At 36.5% G+C, this 27,014-nt stretch overlaps 1 protein-coding gene across 2 annotated transcripts in view; it reads left to right on the top strand.

Annotated features, from left to right (window-relative positions):
• Positions 1 to 27,014, top strand: part of NNT (nicotinamide nucleotide transhydrogenase) — a 100,221-nt gene that overhangs the window by 52,765 nt on the left and 20,442 nt on the right. For both annotated transcript variants that reach the window (XM_072605681.1, XM_072605683.1), the window contains exons 14-19: positions 2,897 to 3,092; positions 4,307 to 4,540; positions 5,758 to 5,918; positions 8,289 to 8,468; positions 16,082 to 16,241; positions 18,882 to 18,963. In XM_072605681.1, the coding sequence (XP_072461782.1) occupies positions 2,897 to 3,092; positions 4,307 to 4,540; positions 5,758 to 5,918; positions 8,289 to 8,468; positions 16,082 to 16,241; positions 18,882 to 18,963 (1,013 nt within the window). The remainder of the gene's footprint in view (positions 1 to 2,896; positions 3,093 to 4,306; positions 4,541 to 5,757; positions 5,919 to 8,288; positions 8,469 to 16,081; positions 16,242 to 18,881; positions 18,964 to 27,014) is intronic.

Below are 27,014 nucleotides of genomic sequence, written 5' to 3'. Positions count from 1 at the left end.
GATCCCCTCTCTATGTGAGTTTGAAATGGCTGGATAAGAGCTAAAGCTAAGCTGCATTCCAGAGCTAAATTTATGATGTTCTGACTCTTTTTCTACATCAGCAGACTTCTTCAAATAAATCATCTGAATTGAGTTGAATTTCGAGGCTTTCTTTATATGGAATATCATGTACTTTTTTTTAACATTTAATTTGTTTTAATTTACATTACAGTTTATATTCTTTTCTCAATTATGTGCAAATAAAACTTTTTAACATTCATTTTTTAAAAATTTTGAGTTCCAAATTCTCTCCCTTCATCCCTTCCCTGAGAAGGCAAGAAATTTGATATAGATTATATATGTGCAGTCATAAAACATTTCCATGTTAACCTTGTTGCAAAAGAAAATGCAGACCAAAAAAACCCAAGAATAAATAATAAAGTAAAAAAAGCATGCTCCATTGTCTATTCAGACTCCCTCAGCTCTTTCTCTGGAGGTGGGTAGCTTTTCTCATCCTACGTGCTTTATAATTGTCTCGGGTCAATGTGTTGCTGAGAATAGCTAAGTCATTTACAATTCATAGTCATAAAGTGTTGATGTTACTACATACCATGTTCTCCTGGTTCTGTTCATTTTACTTTGCATCAGTTCATCCTTTTTTCCAGGTTTTTCTGAGTGCATCCCCTTATCATTTCTTATAGTACAATAGTATTCCATTACAATCATGTACTACAGCTTGTTCAGTTATTCCCCGGTTGATGGACATCTGTTCAGTTTTCAATTCTTTGCCACCACCAAAAGAGCTGCTATAAATATTTTTGTGCATTTTTTTTAGTTAATCTTTGGTATTTAGACTTAGTGCTGCTGTTGCTGGATCACAGTATACAGTTTTATAGCCCTTTGGGCATAATTCCAAATTATTCTTCAGAATGGTTGAATCTGTTCACAACTTCACCAGCAGTGCATTAGGGTCCCAATTTTCCCACACTCACTCCAACATTTGTCATTTTCCTTTTCTATCATATTATCCAATTTGATAGATGTGAGGTGGTACCTCAGAATTATTTTAATTTGCATTTTACTAATCATAGTGATTTAGAGCATTTTTTAATATGACTATGGATAGCTTTGATTTCATCCCAAACCTGCATCTTCATGTCCTTTGACCATTCTTATAAATTTGATTCAGTTCTCTATGTGTCTGAGAAATGAGGCCTTTTTCAGAGAAACTTGCTATAAATTTTTTCCCACAGTTTTCTGCTTGCCTTCTAATTTTGGCTGTATCAGTTTTGCTTGTGCAAATCCTTTTTAATTTGATGCAATCAGAGTTATTCATTTTACATCTTATAATGCTCTCTGTCTTTCGTTTGGTCATAAATTCTTCCCTTTTCCGCAGATCTGACACCTAGGTAAAAATATTCCATATCATGTTCTTTTAAAAGTATTTTGAAGTTAACTTTTATTACTCTGCCCTTCCCACTACTTTCCCCTCCTTTCCTCATTGAATGATTAAAAAAATCCAGAGATAAAACCTGGCAAAACAGTTTCCATATTAGCCATGTCTGAAAATATATGTCTCTTTCTTTATGTTACGTTCTCTGTATCAGGAGGTGAATGATGTGTTTCAATTTCATGCTTTGGAGTCTGTGTAACTTGTCATTTCATTGATCATTGTTCTAGTCTTTCAGAGTTATTTTCCTATAATGCCTTATCATTATCTATTTTTTCTCCTAGTTCTAGTCACTTCACTCTGCATCATTTCATAAAGATGTTGCCAGTTTTCTCTGAAATGGTCCATTTCATCACTTTTTGGCCTAATATTCTGTTCCATTGTGATAATAATCTGTTACATTCATATATCAGAATTTTTTGAGTTTTCCCTTAGTTTTCCAATTTTAGCTACCCTCAGAAGAACCACTAAATATTTTTATACCTAGAGATCTTTAAGGGTAGCATCATGTTCTTAAGGTATTTCCCTTTTCCCTTTATAGTACCCTGCCCATATTAATACCCTGCCATATTCTCTTTATCCTCTTCTGTCTATGTTGAATGTCTTGCAAAAGTCTGGCTATTGCATTTCTTCCCAAGGAAAATAGCGAGCTGTTTCACTTTCACTAGATTATCTGCCTATTGGACATTTTATTTACCAATTCTGTTAGCATTTGCCCTCCTCTCCTTCTCCCCAGCTGCCACACCCCCTCCCTAGAGACATCTGAACTGATATTTCCAAGTGCTTTTGAGACAGTATCATGTTATCTACACCTTTGGATGTAGCACCTCACTCAAATTTTTGTTCCTCTGTGCTTACTATGCCCAAGATCAGAAATATATGACACATATTTGTTAGTAAATTGATTTTTTTAAAAAACACATTTTTAAAAGGAAATTAAATACTTTATAGGATTTGTACACCTCTCTTTAGTAGCCATAAGGTGGTGTAGTGGACAGAGTGCTGGGTCAGGAGTCAGGAGGACCTGAATTCAAATCTGGCTTCAGATGCTTACCTGCTGTGTGACCCTAGGCAAGCCACTTAATCTTCTGCCTTAGTTTCCTCAGTAGTAAGATGGGGATCATAATGGCACTTACCTCCCAGGGTTGTTGTGAACATCAGTGGGATGTTTGTAAAATGATCAACATGGTACACAGCAAGCATTTAATAAATGTTTATTTCCTCTCTCTCTCTCTTCCTCCATCTTTTTCTTTCTTATTTTTTCTTTCCTCTTTCCCTTCCTATACTAACAAATAGAACAAATTCTTTAAAAATCAGGTAAAAAAAATCCTTGGAATATTTTTCTCTATCATTTTGGTTAAGATTAAAATCTGGCCTTGGAGACTCAAAACTTCTCGAGCAGTTCTCTCTTTTTTTAAAAAATGAAAGTTCTGATAATGTAATCCTTTTCTCCCTCTCTTTTAAAAGATGATGTATCTGGGCTCAGGTTTATGTTGTGTTGGCGCCTTGGCTGGTCTTTCCACACAAGGAACTGCTCGTCTTGGAAATGCCTTGGGCATGATTGGTGTTGCTGGAGGTTTGGCAGCCACTCTGGGGAGTCTTAATCCAAATCCAGAATTGTTAGCTCAGATGTCTGGGGCAATGACTCTGGGCGGCACTATTGGTAAGCAGTGGGATGTAAGAACTGAAGAGATGGCAACCTTTAAAATGAGAACCTCTGAAGAGGTTTTTTTTTCCAGATATGATATCACACTTATACTTAGGTAGAGAGGCACCAGATGTGAAATTTATGCTTTTAGCTTGTTATGGGATTTCTTAGTAGGTCTATGAATCTGGAGTTTTTGGATTTTGCCTTTGTTACAAAGCCTGTAATAGCCAACATCCCAAAGTCCCATGAGTGAGTACTTCTAGATGTTCCATCCCTGCCCTATGCTACTTGGGAGGACATTTAAAATTATTGGTCCGGAAAGTTCCCAGGGCAAATGGGCTTCAGTGGACTTCCCCTGGGTCCATAAAAAATAAGGCAAGTCCTGCATCTGTTAAGAAAAATGTAGGCTTCTGCTTTCCTCTGCCCAGTGAACTGATCATAGGGTGGAGTACTACAGCACTTATTTAATTATACCAGGCTTGAATCTTATTGTGCTGCAGCCAGGATGAAAATCAACCTTTAGCTATAAACTGGCAGTGGCTTAAAGTGCTATTTGAATATATTTATTCTTATATAATAATTAAAAAAAAACAAGTCTAGATATTAACACATTTATCCAACGTAGACTTTAATTTTTTTGTGGTAGGACAGCATGTTGTTTTATTTATATCACTGCATATACTGCTTGCTGGGGATTACGTTTATTTTTGTCACAGGAGTGCTTTTGGCCCCTGTGTGTGGGATAGTCACAGTCTCCTGAAGGACAATTAAAGGAACTGTAAGAAGTGTGGAGAGGAGGATGCTGATATTCTAGATTAGGCTAGGGGAGAGGTAGGCATCGAAGGGAAAAGCACATGCAAAGTGAGAAAAGGGCATGGCGAAAAGGCAGTTTGGACAAGAGAATGTTGTGATTTGGATTCTGTTTCCGAGGTAGTCTGCTGAGAAAATGTGTGCCAGGAGAGTGAGGGGCATTTTGGGAAGGTGGCAGAGTAGGTCGGAAATTTCTGGGCTCTCCAGATTTGCTCCACAAAGCCAGTTTTCCATGACATCTTTGGAATCTCCATAGAATGTGTTTCATTTATTGTAGGATGCTCAGTAAATAATTGGTGTTATAATAATGATGAGTAACTTTAAGTGCTTTTGATGTTTCAATTATACTTTGTTTTAGTTTGAAAGAGATCACGCTTTATTTTAAAATGTTCTTTCTCTTTGTCCTTGGGCCTTCCCAGGTTTGACGATTGCGAAGCGCATCCAGATTTCTGATTTACCTCAGTTAGTTGCTGCTTTCCACAGTTTGGTAGGTCTGGCAGCTGTGCTTACCTGTATAGCAGAATACATGATCGAGTATCCACACTTTGCAGCGGATCCAGCAGCAAACCTCACCAAGATTGTGGCTTATCTCGGTACTTACATTGGTGGTGTGACGTTTAGCGGCTCTCTCATTGCCTATGGAAAATTGCAGGGTAAGTGTTTACTCTTGGAGGTGAATGCGTTTATTTTCTTTTGGAGTTTTAAGTTCTTTTGAATTTGTGTAAAGTTTTGAAAATATCTTAACAAAACTTCTAAAAGCTGTTAAAGAAGCAGCAGGTATGTAACAGACAACTGCATTTTCATCTTAACAGCCTGTATCATCCATTATCATAAGTCTCATAAAGACTTGAGTTTCTATAAAGAGCAAAAGTAAAGAAATGAAAGGTCCCAAAATTTGCTTGAAGTCACAGATTTTTAAATATCAATGTTGTTTGTCTCATTTTGTGAAGATTAAAAAAAAAACAAAACCCAAGGTATTGCAATCCTTGAGACCTCTTAGAAAGTCCGTCAAAGACCAGAGTTGACATTTGTCCTTTGATCTGTTTCTGCAGGATAGAATGGATGGCAACAGAACGCGCATTTTGAAATATTTGTGTGGTTGCTGGCACCATATGTTCTGTGAAAAAAACAAACAAACAAACACAAAACTCCTACCATAATGTTGCCAAGATGGCAGCATGTGGAACTTGTAAATTCAGTCATGAGAATAATACAAATAGGAAATAAGCACTGTTTTCAGTGTTGCCTTGAGAAGGCAGCTCTCTAGAGATGACATCTAAACTGCTTTCCAAAATTTATAATTAAAAAAAATTCCTTTCTGCCTTTCGGTAATCTGTTCATTCAACTTTAGTTCGAAAGTTCCACAGAACTTAAAAATCACAAAAGAACCTCAAGCCTGGAACTCTCTCATTCTCTTACTGAGTCTTTAGCAACAATTAAGCAACAGACTTTCCCTTGGGCTCCATTGATATAATCAGGGATGCTCGTGGACTAGGAAAGTCTCATTTAAAGATGCAGTATTGAAGTTTTTAAATAAACAAAACCACAATTAACTAGTAATGTGTTGGTCATACCAGAGTAAAATTGCTTTTTAAGATTCCAAGACAGTATTACAAAGGGTAAAGAAATGGTTTGTGTTTCTGATCAAAGTAGGAGGAAAAAAACAGAGTTAAGTTAAACCAGACCCTGAATTTTCCCTGCCCCTGTCAAAGTTCATTATGAGAAAGTACTTGAATTCCCTTCTGTGTTTTCAGTATCCTGTGTCACAGAGTCAATGTTCTGAATTTTCTTATGTTAGTTTTACTATATTTTTAAGGGGAATGAAGTCTTAGCAAAATTTCTAGATTCTGAAAAATATGTTTGTTTCTAGGAATACTGAAATCTGCCCCTCTCCTCCTACCTGGAAGGCATTTACTCAATCTAGGCTTGTTGACTGCTAGTGCTGGTGGCATAATTCCATATATGCTTGATCCGAGCTACACTATGGGAATTACCTGTCTGGGTTCTGTGTCTGCCCTCTCAGCCATCATGGTAAGTAAATGGAGGAATGGAATAAGGACCATTGAAAGTATTCTATAAAATATATTCCACTCATGTCTGTTAAATTTTTCTGATAGGGCTAATTAAAAAATTGTTTATCTTATTTTCTGACCTCATTCATCATCCCTAAAGGTGTATCATGTCATCCCTGACTTGAATGTAAATAGCAATTTTTTCTGTTTTAGCCAGAAACCTTGAGGGTCTTCCCCTCCCAGATCAAATTTTTTGTTTTTGAGAGACCATTCTCTGCTTCATTTTTTATTAAGCCTTAATCACTGAATGGGCATTGTTCAGTCAGACTGAGACCTATTAAAGATCTTAGCTTGAAAAGGCCAATGTCTCTCACTCTATCCTGGGCCATCTCCAGTTGTCCTGATCTATATCTGATCACTGGACCCAGAAGACTCCAGAGGAGAAAATGAGGCTGGTGACCTTGCCCTCCCTCACTTAAATCCAGTTCACTTCCATGTCATGGCATCACCTCTCTGATGTCATGGTCCTTTTGGAAATGAAGGGCAAATAGCAATGAACTTGTAGGTATTATGGAGTCTTTTTGAATTATTTCATTGAGTCAGTAATGGGGTTTCAGTTTCTTGTGAAATCTCTCTAATTGATTTGCTATGAGGTTACAGCAAATAAACTTGAGTGCTTCCCAAATAAAGAACTGTCAAATGCTGTTGAGATCTTATATTTGAAGAGGAGAGATGAGTTTGAAACAAATATCCTGACTTTGAACTCCTTGAGAGCCTTTCTTTGTATCCCCTGAACTTTGCACAATGCCTCGCACGTAGTAAGTCCTCAATATATTTTGATTGATGGAGTGACGGGTTACTATGAAACATTTATTACACATTGTATTTTCAATTATCAGCTAAATTTAAGATGCTTTATTGGTTTTTTACTGCATTGCTGTTCTCGTGTCTTTTGTGTTGTAAAAGGAATTTGATAGGACTCTCCTTCATTTTCCAAATAGTTTATATGTTATTGGGATTAATTCTTTAAATATTTGGTAGATTTCACTTGTAAAGCCATTCTGAGGTCTCTTGCTGTCCTTTCCATTTAATTATTGAGTAATTTGTTTATTGTGTAAATTATTCTCCTAGTTCTGCTTCCTTTAGTTTCCATCAGTTCATATAAGTTTTTCCTAAACTTCTCTGAATTATTAAGATTTGTTGTTGTAATATTCCATATTATATAAAAGTTTTTTTTAGCCATTGCCCCATGGATGGGTATCTACTTTGCTTCTGCTTTTTAGGAGCTACAAAAAATGCTGTAAATGTTTTTATATGTGTGGGATTTTCCTTTGCCCCTTGACCTCCTTTCAGTATATGTCTAGCAGCAGCATCATTGTCAAGGAGTTTGCACAGTTCAGTGGCTTTTTATAAAGGACATTGAATTTCCATAATCGTTCTAAAGTTGAAGCCATTACTCATGAGGGCATTTCAGACCCAGAAAAGAATTCACTGATTGAATTGTTTTTCACTAATTCTATGTATTTTTTTTGTTTTGTTTTACTTAATTGAATCCCCATTTACTCTGAGGTAAAATATTCTATAAAATTATATTCCACTTATGTCTGTCAAATTTTCCTGATAAAGCTAATTCATGTTTATCTTATTTTCTGACCTCCTCCATCATCCCTAACGGTATATCATGTCATCCCTGACTTGAATGTGTCATATGAGGAACAGTTGAAGAATGTGCAGGACTTTAGTTTGGAAAACAGAGACTTAGGGAGGGTAGAATAATACATGGTAGTTGTCTTCAAGCATTTAGAGAGTCCATTCCTCAATGATTTTAACGATTCATGTTTGATTTTAAAATGTCCAACTTTGCTATCTTGGTTTTAGAACACTTCAAGATTTTAATCATAACTTTTTGCTATTATGTGGTCTGAGATTATGATCGCCACTCCTGCTCTTTTGGACTTCACTTGAGGCGTGCATGATAAATTTTGCTTCACTGCCTCAAAACACTTCAAGATTTTAATGGTGTCTCCATTTACTACAATAACTGAATGATGACCTCCTCTTAAAATTTCAAATAAATTTTAATTCCTTTGAAATCTATCCATACTGGAAGATAGTATTATTTCTACCATATATAAACTGTATTCAGGTTTTAGATAAGTCAGACACTAAAGTAGATGCCATTACTCATATTTGAGGTGGATATGAGCTAGAGAGAAGGATTCAAGTCATTACAGCAATTTTTGAGTAGTGAGATTTGTGACCCATATTCGGACTGTTAAAATAAAGTTATCATTGATATGTCCGCCTATCAGTGTGCTGTTGTCGAATAAGCTGATTGTCTTATATTGCTTCTTGTCTAATTAATTTGTTCTTGCTTTTCCTTTATCAGGGTGTGACTTTAACAGCTGCTATCGGTGGTGCTGACATGCCTGTAGTCATCACTGTTTTGAACAGCTACTCAGGATGGGCTTTGTGCGCTGAAGGTTTCCTTCTTAACAATAACTTGCTCACTATTGTGGGTGCTCTGATTGGCTCCTCTGGTGCTATCCTCTCCTACATCATGTGTGTGGTAAGCAAGAAGACAAGTATTTGGGGGAAGGTATCAAAGTGACATTCAGAATTTGCGTTGACAAATTAGAACATCAGTTTTTTTTCTCTTTAGGGGAAAATCTGAGTTTTGGTTTTAAATATGTTTTTCACAAATTTAAGGTCAAGACTGATCTCAAAGAATCAACACATATACTTTGAAAATTGGGTTTTCTTTTGTGATTTTATTTCTTGATGACAAAGGCATTATACTGTAAGTCACTGAATAAAAGTGAATTGTTTTCCAAAATAAGTTTTATTGCCCAAGTAGGATCATATAACCTGTGATACAAGAGAATCATATCAGTGATTAAAGAATAGTGATTTTACTTTTACAAATAATTCAGGAGGAATAATGATTCTTTATTATCTTCAGTTTCTTCAGTTCTCAATATGCCATATATTTGGGGAGTTAATTTTTTTCTTTTAAGTTAAAATTTCTTTATATTTTTTTGGGAGGCTTGCCATAGATATGCTGTGTGAAAAGTAAAGATTTCATTGCTATTTTGACTATAATGTAAAATAATTTCAGGGTTTTGATACCTCAAACTATTTACAAAAATTTGTAGAACACGAATGACTTGTTTGATTTTGATGATTGGGTTCGGATTTTCATATTTTTAATGTTAACACTGTTATATCACTTGAGATTTCTTTTTATTGATGAAGATTTATTAAGGAAGACATTTCTAATGTTTTCTTGTTAAATTTCTTTTTCTGAAAACGGATGTGATCTAAACTAAAACTAAACTAAAAAAGACTGATCTTGCTTCTTTGAAGAAATCTTAATGGCCAGCAGGGGGCAGCAGATTTGCATTAGTAATGTAACCTGACTTGTTATTTTTAAAAATTAGCAATTTTTACCTAACTGCTAATAAACTAATTTTTCATAACATCATAGTTCTATCAGTAAGTGCTAGCCTTGATGTCTCTTTAAAAAAATCTCCCCTATGAATGTTATTTGTCTGATCCCTTCCTCTTCTTGAGACTTTTTTTAGTTTGTAATAACTAGACAATCTTATCCTGTAGGATAATAGTAAGGAATCTGTAGTGCAGCTACCCTGTAATGGCTCCTGAAACAATAGTGAGAAGTCATTCCTGCTGAATATATATTTTTAATGTGTGTGTGTGTGTGTGTGTGTGTGTGTGTGTGTGTGTGTATATATATTTTTAAATATCTATCTCATGATATCTCTCCCTCCCTTTCTTCCTTTAATATCCATATTTCTATTTCTTTTGTTTTCTTTCAACTACAAGTCTTCAAACTTCCCATTGACATTCAGTATACCCATTCATTGGGCTCAAAGTATCCTGCTTGAACCCTGAAGTGAGAATATAAATATAACATTAGTTCAGATCACTCCAATATTCCATTTCTGGTAGTGTTACCAATTTGCAATTATTGGTTTCTAAATTAAAATATATTTTAATTCCTAATGTAAAATTTCTGTTTCCTGCTCTATTTTAGTGAATTTTGATGATTTTAGTTGATTTGCTTTGATTTTTATTACATATGCTTAAGTGTAAGAAATTGACCTCGCTAAGGGAGTGCTTAGCAACACATGGGAGGGAAATTGGTAGCTTAGTAGGGAAACCTCAAGAGAGGCAACATCTCTATAAGTAATTGTTTAAAAAAGCTATACCAAGGGAAAAAATACTTAGGAAGGACAGGTATGTATTGCCTTAAGCAAATCAGATATAAGAAAATTTAGATTATCTTACATTAAAAAAATCATATATATAAATGCACACATACACACATACATACATACATACATACATATATAGTTTTTGCTTTACATAAATTCAAATGAGGAAAATTCAACTTCATAGTACTAACCACAGCTCCAAATCTGGCTCTTCTTGGTAGGCAGTGGCAGTGGAGATGGCAGAGGCCATGCAGGTGAGCCCTGGGGACCTGGCTTTGGGGTTCCAGGCACTGAAGCCTCTCTGGCTGCAGGGACCTCAGAGCTGCAGAGGGTGTGAAGCCCCCACAAAGCACCATGAAGGGAGGGGGAGTTCTGCAGAATGGTCCTTAAGCGAGAACTGTCTATGTATTGAGACTAGGTCTCTCTATCTTGCCTAGGCAGGAACAGGAAGTACACCTCCCACTCATGGGCCGAATCCCACCATTGATAGGTCTAGAGGCTTTAACGTACTCCTTTTCTGACCTGGGCTGGTTAATCCTTCCTTAGGCAGCCTGATAGCCTCCTGTTTTCAGGTCTCACATGTTGGTGTTGAACACTCAATCAACTTTAGCTCTCATGCTTCTTAGAACTCAGGAGCTCAAGCGGTCTGCCAGCCTCAGCCTCCCCCAGTCGCAGGGAGTATAGGAGTGCTTTACCATGTCTACCTCAAAGATATATGGAGTGTTTATTTTACAAAGAGAATCTTCACTCTGTAAAAATCCACCCTATGATTCCTTTAATAAGATTCCAGAGAGCATTTAAAATGTGATTCAGTGTACAAAAATCAGATTTATGCATAACTGGTCTGGAACATTTCTATGGGCTTAACAAATGTGTTGTGTTCCAAAAATACGTTCATTAGCTTTTAAAAGACATTAATAATTCATTTATATTTCATTATTAATGGCATTATGCATAACGTTTAGGTTCTCAGGTCAGTCCACATTAAGATCATTTAGCCTGTAATGCATCTCTGCTAAAGTACAGGAGGTCCTCTACACTTTATGTTACATTATTTCAGTGGGAAAATAGGCCAGTTCCTGCATGGCATGCCAAAAACACATTTCCCTCTGTTTTAGTGGTATCTAGGACGGCTAGCTAGGTGGTGCAGTAAATAGAGCACCAGACCTGGAGTTAAGAATACCTAAGTTCAAATCAAGCCTTTGACATTTAATAGCTGTGTGACCCTGGGCAAAGTCACTTAGCCTGTTTGCCTCCGTTTCCTCAACTGTAAATTGGAGATGATAATACCACCTACTTCCCAGAGCTGTTGTGAGGATCAAGACATGAGATAATAATTATAAAGCACTTATTATTATCTATGATTCTTTCCACTCATGAAGTTGAGAGGTAGAGATATAGGCTGATTGAGAGTAGAGATGGCTTGGGAATAAGGATCTGGGAAAAAGTATGGGACGTGTCCTCCCACTGGGACCCCTGAAGGAGGACACTTCTCGGTTTGCTTTGTGTTGTGTTTTTGTGTCTCCTTTTCTGTTATGTGGGGAGGCCCTGGCTTGCTTGCTTTCCTTCCTGCTGTTACCACCTGTTGTTTGTGATTAGAATTTTTTTCCTTTTCCTGGCCTACACCTTTTACGCTATGTTCTATTCCAGAAGTGAGTTCTTCAGAAACTTCCTGAGAGAGAAAAAGGAGAAAGGGAGGGAGGGAGGGAGGGAGAGAGGGGGAAATAGAGAGGTGGGGGAAGAGAGAGAGAGAGGGAGAAAGGGAGAGGGGAAGGGGGGGAGAGAGAGAGAGGGAGAGGGGGAGAGAGAGAGAGAGAGGGAGAAAGGGAGAGGGGGAGGGGGAGAGAGAGAGGGGGAGAGAAGGAAAGAGAGAGGGAGAAAGAGGGAGAGAGAGGGGAGAGAGACAGGGGGAGACAGAGAGAGAAAGTGAGAGAGAGGGAGAGAGAGAGAATGGGAGGGGAGGAGGGGAGAGAAGGAAAGGGAAAGGGAGGGGAGAGAAGGAAGAGAGAAAGTACATGTGTTTGCAAAAGAAATGTGATATGATGGAATTGTGATCTAGCGGCAAGAGTGTTGGAATTGGAGTCAGGAGACCTAGGCTCCAGTCTTCCTGTTCACATTTAATTTGGAAGTGTAGTTACAGGGAATCAGTCTCTCTGAACCTCAGTTTCCCCATTTCTAAAATGAGGATGGTAATTGTGTAGTCTCTATCTTATAGAGTGGTTGTGAGGTTGTGTGCTTTGTAAGCTTTCATTCTTTTTATAACTGTGAGTTATTATACATTCCCTTTCTCCATTTAGCCCTCACAATGAAAGACAGAGTTGTACATACGTGCAGATAGTATGTCTTTGCACTTACCGGACTGTGAGTATATCAGAGAAAGACCAGATTCTCCATGATCTGGTTATTTCATTATAGGATCCAGGAACAATTTGAGAGTGGGATAAAAAGGGAGGATATGGTTTTTAAACTTTTGACTGGGAGGAATTGTTTTCTCTTTTTATCCTTAGAGTCTAGTATGGAGTAGGCACTTCCTAAATGAATGAAAGTGAAGTTGCTTAGGAGAGTCATTAGAACTGGGGAGCCAGGCAAGGAAGAGTCTTTTTCTTTCCCTTTAGCCTTCACTTTTGCCCTTAGTCAGCACCCACTAAGTCAGAGACAACAGCTTTATTTTCCTTCTTTGCCAAGTGCTTCTTTTTAAGGACAGTATCCGCAGAGGTTGGGCAAAGGAAGATTTTGCCAAAATATTGCCGTGTCTTGGAGTTGCCTAGAGGACTTGGTCTATACTTTCTTATTTGTTGACACAGTCAAAAAGGGAACAAAATGAAGCATTTTGTCAGTTAAAGCAGATTTTATGCATGAGGAGACTTTTAAGATTAATTAACACTTAGGAAACACTGAAAGATGCTCATGAATGGTATTACACGGTTAAGGTCATCGCAAGACTTTGTTTTCAGATTCATTTCTAATAAAATGTGTTTGGATTTATGTGAATTAGATTCATTAATGAAGAACAATTTTTATAATAGATTATAATCACTTGAAAGGACCTTTTGCAATCATATAAATGCTTTGGTTTTTCCGAGAAGCTAAGGACTTCACTATTCAGCTCGGGGGTCACATGACATCACTGAAGTAAAAAATAATCACTATCTGTACCTAAAACATCCACTGAAAAATTACAGTGTTGCAATGGTAAATTCACAAAAATGAAAAATAACTTAACTTTTAAGAGAGCGCATGGAATCAGTCTAACAGGGCTTTAGCTGTGGGTACATGTTGACAAGTAGACTTTAAACTGCTATGGTTTTCTTCCCATTTCTCCTCCTTAAATATAGCTAGACATTAGAATATCTTATTAATTGAATACCTGTAGAACTCTCTCATTTCTTTTCCTTCAACTCCATTCAGCTTTTTTAAAAAAAAAACTCACTTTAAGTAAAATTAAAGAAATATTATCTTTCCATAATGGTGAATTGGAGTAAACTTTAAACAAAAGAATTATTCTAACCTACAATGGTGAAACAAGGCTTTTTTTGACATGACTTCTTTCCTCAAATCTTTCCCCCCAAATTTACTAGAAAATATGAACTTAAATTTAAAAAATACCTGTAATGAGAAATAGATGGGTCTGAAATTGGACCATGTGCCATGCTCTGAATGCATCTTGCACTGTCTGACCTTTCTGCCTTTCAGGCTGTTTTTTGTTTATAGGGTATCATTGTGCCCACCCCAGATCTGTTCCTATTGAAAAGTCTGTCTCTTTCATGACACTTTTCCTGATTCTCAGCCAGTTGGTCTGCACCTTTCTAATCTAATGCATTTATCGAACATAATTTCACATTGTATATTATAGTTTTTTTATATTTCCCTCTCCCCCAGATTTTGAGCTTCAAAAGTTGAAGCACAACCTCTTTAGTCTTTGCATCTCCTCAAGGATTTAGCGTAGTACTCTATATATCATAGCCACGAATAAATAAAGTTATTGAACTGTCTTTAAACTACTCCATACGGATGAAAAAAATAAACTGCTTACCCATTTTATTGATTTAATTGTAATCACAAACACAACTTCCAAGAATGTCCCTAAACAATTTAAAGTGGAATAGGTTAGAAACCTTAAACATATTCTACTTGGATTTTTGCCTGGGATTTAGTTTTAAAAGGATGATTGAGGATTTTAATCTTAGTGGCCCTTTGTGATAACTAACCAACCTTAAATAACTAAAAACAATTTTTTATGTGGCCCCTCGAGTACTTAAAATCTTTCCAAAGTATTCCAGATTTTACCTAGAATGCCATAATGTCAGAGAAATTTGCTAGAATTTTGGCTCCTGTGGAATGCACATTTGCGTGGAATGCATACGTTGACTCAAGCGATGGACTGACCTTGGAAGGCCCAAGTCCTGCCTATGACTCATTATGTGACAGTAGGCAAGTCCCATGTAACCTCTAGTGTCTAAAGCAGCTCTCTAAGACTGTGAAGTTATAGATGAGTTGTCAGTTTGTGTCAGTGGAGGGAATTTCCGCACTAGGAATGACCTCAATGAAAGAATTCACAGATCTCCACCAAAAAAACCAACCACCACTATTTTTGGCCATGCTCTGATGTAGGGTCATAAATTTAGAGCTGGAAGGGACCTTAGAAGTCATTGAGCCCAACATTCTTATTTTACAAATAAGGAAACTGAGGCCCAAATATCTGAAGTGACTTTTCCAAGGTCACTAAGTATAAAATTTTAATGCTGAGATTTAAACCCAAGGTCCTCTGGCTTCTAAGCCATTTCTCTTCCCAGCTGTACCACGCTGTATCTATCAGCTTTGATACTGGTGCTGCATGTACTCAGACTGCTTTTAATAATTTGGCTTGTCTCCCTTTTTTTTCTTATTGTTATATCTGTCAAGATCTCCTAAACAAAATAAAATGTCTTGCTAGCCTTTGGATAGAAAGCTGTCTCTTTTCTGCTATTGCAATTCTTGTATTATAAACTGCCAGATTTTTTAGAGGAAGGGCCTTTTTTTTTTTTTTTACCTTCTGAAACTCAGCTGTAAAGCATCATGAACAGGTCATGAATAGGAAAATAGGATGGGAACAATTTTAGAATTATTTATAAAGTTAGCAACTAAGTTATGGTACTGTAATGCCTTCACATAGGACCAGTAGCCTTTCACTTGTGTAATTTGTCTTCAATTAAGTATTTTAAATCCTATGCACATCCTGTCTTTTAAAAACATTTAAAAAATCTTATAGGCATTCTCTGTTATATGTTGCATAGTGTTCTAATTGAAAAATCCGTGTGTTGCGTGTTTTGGTGGCTAAAAATATATAGTATGAAAAGTGTGTATAAGCTTATCATAAAAAACAGATAATAAACATGCTTAACTTTGACTGAGTAAAAATTCTGGGAGCCCAGAAACTCCATATGGGGCCTCATGTCAGATAAGATTCCTTGGAAAAAGGGAGAGGGTTATACCTACTCTTGACGACAGGGGGCAGCATCACTCCGGTGAAACAACTTGGGCCAGTTTGCTTTTTCCCAGTGCTATTGCCTCCACTTTGCTACTCCAAGCAGTTCCTGGTGAAGGATTTACAGAGAGTCACCTTTGTAAAATTCCCATTTCCTGCGATTCCTTGCTGTCACAGTTTCACCCTGCTGGAGAATCTGTCCATAGATTAGACAAACCATGCCTAATCAGGATTAAGACAGTTAATGGGTGTTGTCTGAGCTGGAAATTTGTCACGAAGGTGTCTGGTTGCATCTTATCTTTTATTAAAGCATGCATGGAAAAAGCATATCTGTGAAGGTGATAGTATTAGCAGGTGAAAGTAACGTAGATTAAAACAGCTTGCTTCTATCTTCTGAGGAATATAATTTTTAAAGCAGAGTCAACAGTTTTGTTCAGTTTAATTTGTCATTTGCGCTGAAACTCTAATGGTTTTGGATTCCAGGCCATGAATCGTTCCCTGGCTAATGTGATCCTTGGAGGCTATGGCACTACTTCGACAGCTGGTGGGAAACCTATGGAAATTTCTGGCACGCATACTGAAATTAATCTGGATAATGCTATTGACATGATAAAAGAAGCCAATAGTATCATCATTACTCCAGGTAAAAATAAACAGAAAAGGAAATGGCTGATGGTTTATTTTTAAGAGTTCTTCAAAGTGGAGGATTCCTTTTTCTTTCTGCATAATTCAAAAACAAATTAAAATAAAAAATGAAGGATTCATTTCCTGATGGATGGCACCCAAGTTTTGAGAGCTGCACTGAGATCAAGACAAGTGTCCCTTCATGTTTCCAGTGAACAACTTGGCCTTATTTGTTTGTCTTCATTTCCTTTATTTATCTGATCAGTTTTCTGAGCCTGAACCATCTGTATACAATCTCACAGTGTTAGAAACTTTGGATCCGAAATCAAGGCTTTCTGACTCCAAATCTAGCATTCAGTCTGCTTTGTCTTTCCAAGAAAGCTCTATGGGTTGCCCACTGGAAACTTCTTTGATTTGTTCTAAGCTGCTTTGGGGTTCCACAGAAACTGTAATTTCAAAAATCTCCATGAGTCAGGAGCTGATATGGTATAGTAGAAAGAACATGGGACCCCAAACCAGGAGATGTTCTCTCTTCTGTGCTAATGAGTAGCTGCCATGTGACCATAGGTCAGTTATTTAACCCCTTGAGCTTTCACCAACTTTATCTATGTAATGTTTCTCAGGCTGTATTTTGTGGAATCTTGGGATCCTACAAAATAATTTGAGGGGTTATCCTAAGAGGACTGAATGAGATAATATTTGTAAAGTGCTTAGCATAGTGCTTGACACATGCCAGGTACTTAATTAATGCTTATTCTTTTCCCTTAATGGTAGAAAAAAATGCTTAGCAACCCCATCTGCTTAAACTTCTTGAGAGTAGGAATTGTTTCATCTTTCATAGTTGAATCTCTAACACTTTACACAGTGCTTGGCGTATAGTAGGTATTTAAGACATATAAGAAATGCTTGTTGATTATTGCCTGTTTTGGTCATGCTCAGTGTTCACTCAGTAGAAGAAAACAGTTGGAGTTGGTGTCTCACTGGCCTAGAATCAATCATTTTGCTACCCGATTATAAATGGTGCCCTATCAGTGAATGGTCGAATGTGTATAAAATAATGGTTGCCTATCAATTTTTTACTTAAAAAAGCTTTTTTTTTTCTGGTGCCAATAGCAATTATGCAATTTTAGATAAAATTCAAAGTTTGAAGAGATGAGAAGGCAGAAGTACTAATAACTAAGCTTTTATAATGTAGAAAACCTGCAGGCACCAAATTGAGGTACCATATTCCAAGTACAGAAGAAGCACATGCAGTAATAACAGATTTCTAATTTGGGCTGACTTCGAGTCATCCTGATGCTCTGTGTGTGTGTGTGTGTGTGTGTGTGTGTGTGTGTGTGTGTGTGTGTGTGTGTGTTGTGTATTGTGTATGTGTGTGTATGATGTTACCAGATTTTTAATAAATAGTTCCACAGTCCTGACAAATTTATAAAAGGATTAATGAACAAATTCCAGTTTAAAAACAAAGCTCTCAGATTTCTTAAGTGAAAATGTGATGAATGGCTTCCAAAAATACTAGCTTATTCAGTTTGACAAGCATTTCTTATGTAAGTAAAAGAGAAAATGAAAATTGTTTTGAAACATCTTACAAAGTAAGCCATCCCATATAATATCATTCCCAGTTATAAAACACAAATAGTAAGCAATCACATCCCCAGTTTTTTATGATGTTGTTTGTTTCAGAATAAAATTGTTCTGAAAATATAAGATTTTTAAAAATCAGCCCCATGCTATTTGGTAAGAGTAATAGTGATGTTAAAAAAGAGTGAAATTTCATTGCAAGGTTATTGCCAAAGTTTTATTTTTGGGGGGGGTTTAACCCCCAAAGTTTGAAGATCATTGAATTAGTTGACTTGAAGCCTCTTCTCAGGTTTAGCCTTCTGAGAAATTGTTTCATTTCATAGGATTAGAATAAAATCTTATCTACTTCTTTAATACTTTGAAAGAACTTTGTTTTCATCAATATGGGTACTCTTTCCACTGACAGACTACAGGGATCAGATAAAAATAATTTGTTATATAGTTGTCCATCCAAACAACTGTTTTAGAACTTAGCAAGGCTGGTCCTTGGATGATATCCCTGGATGAAGACATTTTGGCTTCAAGGCTTTACTAGAGGTTACAATGGATTACCATAGCCTCCAAAGACCCATAATTCCTTCCACACTGTGATGAAACATCTGAGTAGGACTTTAGATCGCTAACAAGCACTCATATATATTGCTGTTATGACATATGCGATGGTACTTTGAGACAATTTTTCTGTGGTATTTTCAGTATCCTCTTAAGGTCTGAGTTTAATAAGAGCCTATCGATTTTTCAAACTGGAAACTTTTTTTAGTAACAGTAGTCATCACTTGTATACCGATCATCTACAAAAATCAATAATGCAAAAAAAAAGTCTTAGTTTCTAGATTAGCAGTTCCAAGTTATTACCCCCTTTTTAGGTTAAAGTCTGAAAAAGACCAAGCTAAAGCTTATTTTCATTTCTCAGTAGATCTGGCATTGTTTATTCTTTGTTCAGGTCAAATAATTTTTGGATTGGAAAACGATGAATTTCTCAAATATATTAGCAACTAGAATTATACTAGATTAAAAATATTCTAGATTAAAACAGTTGTTATATATTCTTAAATGTTATAATAAATATTTCTTATAGGCTATGGTTTGTGTGCGGCTAAAGCCCAGTACCCTATAGCTGATTTGGTAAAGATGCTTACCGAACAAGGCAAGAAGGTCAGGTAAGTGATTTTATGAGATCAGGAAATAGGTGTTTTTGTATATAACACCCATATCTCTGTGTGTCCCGCTATCTATGTGGAATTATAAAAAAAGGGAAAGAGATGGCTTTTGCTGTCTTCGAGTGGAAGTGTGGGGTAGTCAGAAAGACCTGGTCTTCATTCCCACTTCTTGGCACAAACTGTCTATGAGATTTAACTTCTCAATGCTCTCCATCGAGGCAACTCTAAAACTTTTAGTTGCAGAATAGGTCCTGATATGTTGGTAGAAGGTGTTCCCTTATCTAGGGATTTCTTGTGCCAAAGAAATTAAAGATTCGATTCCTATATCCTTTGTTCTCTTTAAGATTACATTTAGGTGTGATCCCAAAGAAACTGAGTAGATTTTTTAAAAAATCCACATAATTCAATGGTTCTATGATTTTTCTGTTCATCATAATGACTGTTAATCGCTAGTAGCATAAATCTAAATATGACAGCAATTTTAAAAGAGAAATGTTTGATCATATCTAACATTAGTAGAATTGTTTCTAAAAATTGAAAGTTGTGTTTGGAGCATAACTTTTTTGGTGGGGATGTGGGGAGACAAAGCACTATAGGACTTGCAGGTGAATGATTTTCCATTGTTTCAAGGTAGAAATAATACAAGAAGTATTTGGCACAGTCATGTGCCAAAGTGTTAGACCCCACCAGGGTCCACCTTCATTGGGGAAAAGGCTGCTTTGACATATTCACAGATATGAAGAATATATCTCCACATATCTATTTATGTGTATCTACCAAGAAATCTGGGTAAGATAAGACAAATGTTGTAATTTGAAATCTGAATGAAACATCAGTAAAAAAACAAGGCTTGAACCTGCTGATGTAAAAAAAATAGTGAGTTTTGGGGGTTTAGAAGGGCCCTTGTACCATATGGTACCCCAATTTTATTCTTTTAGGGAAATATTTCTAGGATTCAACCCCTTTTCTCTAAATTCCATTGGCATCATCCATCATCCTAGGACAGGCTTTTATTTCTTTCTCCCTTGATTATTGCAGTCACTTCTTAATATGTCCCCTCCATTTAAAATTACCCATCATAACACTGCTGCCCAACTCACCTTCCTTGTATTCCCTATAACCTCATAATTATACTCATTGGAGACACTTTATGTTAATGAGAATGTAGCATATTGGCAAGCAGGTATTGGTGATCTTTTGTTTGCTTCTCTTTGGCAATAATATGGTAGATAATTTTTTTGGGGGGGGGGGGGTTGGTATCTTCTTCTTTAGATTGTCTTGAGAATCAGTTTCTCTGTTTCCTCAAAATTTTGTCACCTTCACGTAGGTCCTGCTCTTTGTACACAACGTCCAGGTCTGCTTTTTCAATTTTTTGTTCTTCTTTAATGACAGTTTTGCCTTCTTTAAAAGCATATCTGAGACTGTGATTTCAGTTTCAGATATGCTAACTCCACCAAGCATGATGGTAAAAAGAGTTTGTTATAAATATCTTTTCAGATTTTTTCCATCTTTCATCTGTTTATCTCCTTCTAGTTTCATCCTTAAATGCCCCTAAGATGACTTTACTTAGTTGAGTCTCTTGCCAAGTTTCTTTAAACAAGTTTTCCCCTCCATGGTTTTTTGTTATTTTATGATACTTTACTGCTTATTATTTCCCACCATTCTTTTCTGCAGGGTTTTACAAATGAGATTACATTATCAACTGATGCTGTATTTAGGTGCAATGTCTCTACTTGTCAACTAAATCAAATGATTCCTAAAGCAGTTTTAGTTTATCTGGAGTTGATTTACACTAGTTACACTAATGAAAAAAATAGTTGTTGTCAATACCTTTTACTTGATCTGTTTCCCAAATTTTGGCATCAGTAGCTTATTTAAACAGGTCAAGTTGGAGACTTAATTGCTGCCATATCTTGATCTGCTAGAGGCCACGCAGTGACATGGTGGTTGTGCATACAAGTTGACCTTGTACTTAGGGGAACTGTGGTTCTCTTCCTGCCCCTGACATGTCTTGCATGTGTGACTGAGCAAGTCACTTAATCTGTCAGTGTCCCAGGCAACTTTCTATGGATACTGAGTCATAGATGAGCTCTTTTGGTAGAGAAAATTTCCTCACCAGGATTTTCTTATATCAGTGAAATCACAGTTCCAGAGCACAAAAGAATTTTTCCTCTCAGTTTTGTTTCTTTACTTTTTAATTAATTTCAGGTTTTGCTTTAACAAGTTAGTGGTCTGGTAGCTAATTCAGGAATGACTGTATAATCAGTAATGAGTGACTTCCTATCTGCTGAAATGAGATTGATATGATTTCTTGTGATATCATTTGATTATTATTTGTGTTTATTATGTTCAGTGCCTTCTATTTCTTTTCTTTAAAAATATTCACGATATATAGGCCTGAGGTTTCTGTGCAGACTACAAGAATTTGACATACCATTTCTTCTTTTTTTTGGAGAGACAGTTGGGGTTAAATGACTTGCCCAGGGCCACACAGTTACTAAGTGTCTGAGACTGGATTTGAATTTGGGTCCTTCTGACTCCAGGGCTTGTGCTCTTTTCACTTTGCCACCCATTTCTTATTTCTTAATTCCAAACTCTATTTTCTAACATTTTTTGCCATTCTCACATATTCCCACATTAGTGTTGAAGTTTCTACTTCTTTAGAGTGCCAAATGCCCAGCATTTCTGTAATGTAGGTACTCCTTGGTTATCACCGTGTTAGATGACAGAGAGACCCAGGGATGGTTGGCAGTGATAATTTTACATGGGGCAACCTTTTCAGTAAAGGAACTCTGTTATGTAAGGTACAAAGTTACTCTTTTCATATAGGCATGTTCTTTCAACTTAATGATTCTTTAGATTAGTAAGAAATTGACAAACCTAGAAATGGAAAATGAGTAAAGAAACTTTATTTCTCTAAAAAAAGAAAGCATATTGTTTTTTTAGTCAGTTCACATGGTTAACTACTGAATTCTATTGTAGTGTTGGAATGTTATTGAGGTAAAATAGGTACTCATACTAAAGCAAAGTCGTGCTTCAAAAAGGAGTTTCTTGCAGCCCCAGGGAATAGGATTTTGTTCATATAGCATACTTTTTTTTTCTTTCACTTAACAGCCTAAGAAATAGAAAAAAATTAATCTGCTAATGATCGTTAAATGGATAGATGGATTCAAAGTTAGAAAATGTTAGGAAAGTATTGAGCCACTTTGAGACAAGGTGGAAAAAAGCAGCAGAATAGGTAGTACTGGTAAGAGTCGTTTGGGAGGAATCAAGTTCATGTGGAGAGAAGGTGTGTTTAAGAATTACTGTTTTAAACTCATTTCACTGGTGTTGTATGGGAAAAGTAGTTGTTTGGGAAAAAAAAAAACCCATATTCCCGTGGGGATATTTTGTATTTTCTTAAGTTAAAATTTGATTTTCCCACATGTAATTTATGTAACAGTTAATCAACTATTAATTTAATTCTTGGTATTTTATACACATTTTAAGACATTCTTTGGTTTAAAGCATTTGTTTTCTAGGGTAGGAAAAAAAGGTTTTTTTTTTTTGTTTTTTAGTCATGAGAAGATCAGTAGCTCATTTTCATCGCTGAGACATATAAAAGAAGAAATAAGTGATTTGATGCTTGTCATTTATACATTGTATTTATTTTTCTTTTTGCTAGAGTATTTTTGGGCTGTCAGTGTTACAATAGATTTATGTAAATGTTGCAGCTGAATTCCGTAAAGCCTTCTCCTTGCTAATGTGGCGACAGTGCACCATCATGTTTTTATCTGGGTTTTTTTCATAGCTTCTTTGTGGGAGTTTTCCATTTAAAGGAATCAAAAATGTTTTATCTAGCAGGTCATCCTTGAATGGAAAAGATTCAGATAATCTTTAGGAAGCTTTGAATACATACGTATATTTATGAATTGGTATTTTATTTTAAAGGGAGGATGTCTGAACAAGAGATGACTGCAGCAGTTACCTCGTGTTTTAATGAAATAAATCTGTATTTACAGTTTGCGGTAATTCGGTCCTTTCATCACTTTGTGGAGCTCCCACGGTGTTCATTGAGTACAGCTGCTGGCCCTTCTGGTTTCAGGAGGTCTGCTGTGCCTCAGGACCCCAGCATGCCCAGCATCCAGATGTAATGACACACTTGCACACATCCGTTGTGGAAGAGTGCCAGCATGGACATACGATTGTCATCAATTAGTTATGCCCAGACTGTGCCAAGAAAAATTGCCTCTGTCATACAGTCTTTCTTGCTTCATGGCTTATGATTGATTTAGAGACACTGTTATTTTCCTTTACTTTAGCCCTAGCCATAACATGCTAGGGAAGAGCTGAGATTATATAATATGGCACATGACATTTTATGACTAAAGCTTATTTTAGAAAGCCAAGAGGGTTCAGGAGCTCAGATTTTCTTTGGTAGCTGAACGCATTACCTCACAGCTGCCTGAGAAACCCTTGTGGCCTGTCTTTCTTGTGTATAGACTTTAGTAGAGCTTGGTAAAAAATAGGTTTATGCTACAGGACATTTTCCCCTTTACTTTTATGCTATATGAAGATTAAACTCTAGAATTAGTTTATTGTTGAGCCAGATAGTCCATGCCCAATGAATGGATGTTTGGTGGCATACTTCAGTGATATTTATTTATTTTTAATTATGCTATTTTCCCAGGTAATAAGCATTTGTTTTCTCTCTCTCCTATCCTGCCTTGTAGCAAATATGCATAGTCTTGCAAAACAAAGTGATCAAGAGGCTATGTACTAAAATGTGTCTCGTGCTTATTTATCACCTCTCTATTAGAAGGCAGGTAGCCTTCTTCATCAGTAGTCCTCTGGAATCAGTTGATCATTGCCTTTCAAAGATGTTAATGTTTAAAATGTTCTAGCTTAACTTGTTCTACTGCTTCAGCTCAACTCTCTTTGCATTATTTCATATATATCTCCCCAGGTTTTTCCAAAACCACCAGTGAAGGGCTCATTTTTGAAAGTTAGGCTAACTCATTTTCAGGGTGTTTTTCTGAGGCAGAAAGAAGGTATTGTTTAAAGTAGTAAAAACAAATCCAAGCAAGATCAAGTATTCAAAGTTTTGAGTTGTTGAGTAAAAAGCTGAGTGTTATTTTGCTTGCCTCTGCTTCCAAGATCTGTGATTTGATTAGTGTGGCTACCTCCTCTGGAGCCCCCTCACTCCTTTGTTAGATAGTCTTCATGAGTTGTGGCCAAAGTAATTCATTACAGGTGGTTAACTCATGTTTCTCTTGCTATTTCTATCTCCATAATATCTCATATCCATCTTCTTCTCATTAGTCACATAGTTGGCAAATTATTTCAGGCCCTGTTCAGTTGTCACCTGAATTATTACAATAGCATTTTAATTGGTTTTTCTGCCTTGTGTCTCCCCACAAGAATCCATTCTGCACACAGCTGCCTAAGTGATTTGCTAGAGCAATGATCTGAACTATGTTGCTACCTTACTCGGTAAACCATTCATTCCTTATTGTTTCAAGGAGAGAATATAGATTTTTTTTGGTTTGGTTTTAAAAACCTTCACAACCTGGCCTCAGTCTACTTTCCAGTCTCATTACTAATGAATTCCCTACTCATACTCTATGAGCCAATCCATTTCCCTTCTCTGTCTATACCTTTGTATTGGTTGTTTTTCATTTCTGAAGTGTACTTTCCTCACTTCTGCCTCGTAGAATCTTTTAACTTCTTCTACCATTCATCTCAATGGCCACCTTTTATTAGCCTTTCCTGATTTCCCCAATTTTTAGTACTTTCCTTCTCTAAATTGCCTTATATTTATGTTACATTTATTTTGGGTATATTTGTATAGGTGCTTGTCTCTCCTGAGAGCATGCAATCTTTTTGATAGCAGATATTATTTTTTTTCATGCCCAACACAATGCCTAGTATATAGGACATATTTAATAAGTGCTTGCTTGCTTGCCTCAGTGGTGAGTCTTTCAAAATGCAGGTAGCATTAGATGACAGCTGTTATTGGGCCCATGCTGAAAGCCTTTCTAGCTTGGTAGGACCTCTGAGCTTCACCTCTCTTTTAGAACGTTTAGAACTTAGGGTTGCATCCATTCCATTAAGGCATTGGAGCAGTACTTGAATGTAGGCTATAGCTTATAGTTTGTATAGGGCTTTATGACTGGGCTAAGGGCCCAGCCTATGATGCTATTTGTATTGGAATGTTAGTCTAAGTGAAGAGTGAAGATTAGGAGTTTTCAGTTACCCAGTAGTGCATAATGGAAAGAAAGATACGCAGTGTCTTTCTGGGTAATGGCATGCTAGCTGAAGAGCGCCAAATAAGGTAAGGGATATCATTTGTACTCGAAGTAGTTTGTCTCATGAAGAAATATTGGATGGGCCCTGTAGTAAAGATGACAGCGAGTAGATTGTAGATCAACTGATCTCAGACTGTTCCACAGGACCACAAGCAGATTATGAAGAACTCACACCACGTTGTCTTGGAGAGTTATGTTTGTGTTAAGTTGCTTTTTGTGGCTTGGCATTTTCTGATTTGGGGAGGTGAAGAATCTCATTGTGATCCCAAATGGTAAAATTAAAGAAGAAACATAAATTTAACAGCCACTTATTTTAGTATGGCAGCAAAACTTGTTGCTTTCTTGTTTCAGTTGTGCCCAACTCTTTGTGACCCCCATTTAGGGGTTTTCTTAGCAAAGATACTGTATTGGTTTGCCGTTCCCTTCTCTAACTCATTTTACAGATGAGGAAACTGAGGCAAACAGGGTTAAGTGATTTGCTTATGGTCACACAGCCAGTAAGTATCTGAGGACAGATTTGAACAAAGATGAATCTTCCTGACTCCAGGCCTGGAACTCTATCCCCCTGTACCACTGACATGTTGGATAGCTACAAAACTAGTTCTGGTAAAAAACTAGACAACAGATTAGATAGGACTTTTAGACTTGTGAAAGAATTTAGTTACCGGAGCCAAATAATTGCTCAGGGGTTTTCTATATTTCGTTACACATATAGCAGGTTTACCCCTATATCTGTTCTTGTTTTTGTAGTAGCCGTCGGAAGTCATTGTCATTCACACTGTTAGAATGGTTTGTCAAACCACTGGATCCTCAAAGAAACTAGGAACTGGAAACCATAGAAATGTTCATTTTTATTCTTATCCACATCCAACCCAGTACTTAAAGTCTCCAGGAAACATCTAGATATCTAATTTGTGGTGAATTTTGTCCAACAGTAGCACCAATTGTCCATCTGTATTGCGTTCTCTGTGTTGGAGATACATACATCTTATTACAGATGAAGGGTGTCTTGGACAGACGAGAGTTCCTGTCATGGTGAGACCGAGTAGTCACATCAGTCTAGGAGAGGCTACCTGAAAGTGCTTGACAGGCATTTGGCTTTGTTACTTCCTTCTGTAATTTCTTTCCCTATTGCTGAAACTTAGATCATTTGATGAAAATCAGCCCTGCCGCTAACTTACCTTGTGAATTTGAACAAGTTGCTTAAATGCTCTTGCTTTCAGTTTCCTCATGTGCAAAATAAGGGAGTTGGATCCATATGATCTATAAAATTTTTCTGCTGCTCCAAAGTGGAATAATAAAGAATTCCTTTTCTTGGAAATTCATAGTATATGAAGCTATTTCACTCACTGGAAACAGCCTTGAAATTGGTAAAACTGGTACCTCTTACCACTGGAGTCAGGTTATTTTTAGATCTTTTAGTATTGAGTATTTTTTGTCTTTTTTGAGCCTTGTTTTCTTTAATGTAGTTCATGTAAACAGCACAAGAGATAAATAAAATTCTGCTTCTCAGTCCATGTTCAGATTCTTGTATGTCTTGGTTACAATAATAATTTTATTTTATGGCGCCTACTAGCCATAGCATTCGAAGAGCCATGCCATAACACTGTTAAAATAATCAAACAGATAACATTGTCTATAAATTTTACTGAATCACTGTATGTCAGAGTGTAGTATCCTGAAACATTAATTAAATGAGATAATGTATATAAAATGTTTTGTCATCCATGAAACATTATGCCAATGTAAACTGCTTATCTTCTT

The sequence above is a fragment of the Notamacropus eugenii genome, chromosome 4 (genome assembly GCF_028372415.1).
Source record: "Notamacropus eugenii isolate mMacEug1 chromosome 4, mMacEug1.pri_v2, whole genome shotgun sequence".
In the NCBI taxonomy this organism is placed as follows: domain Eukaryota; kingdom Metazoa; phylum Chordata; class Mammalia; order Diprotodontia; family Macropodidae; genus Notamacropus; species Notamacropus eugenii.
This window is presented reverse-complemented; position numbering and strand designations above follow the sequence as displayed.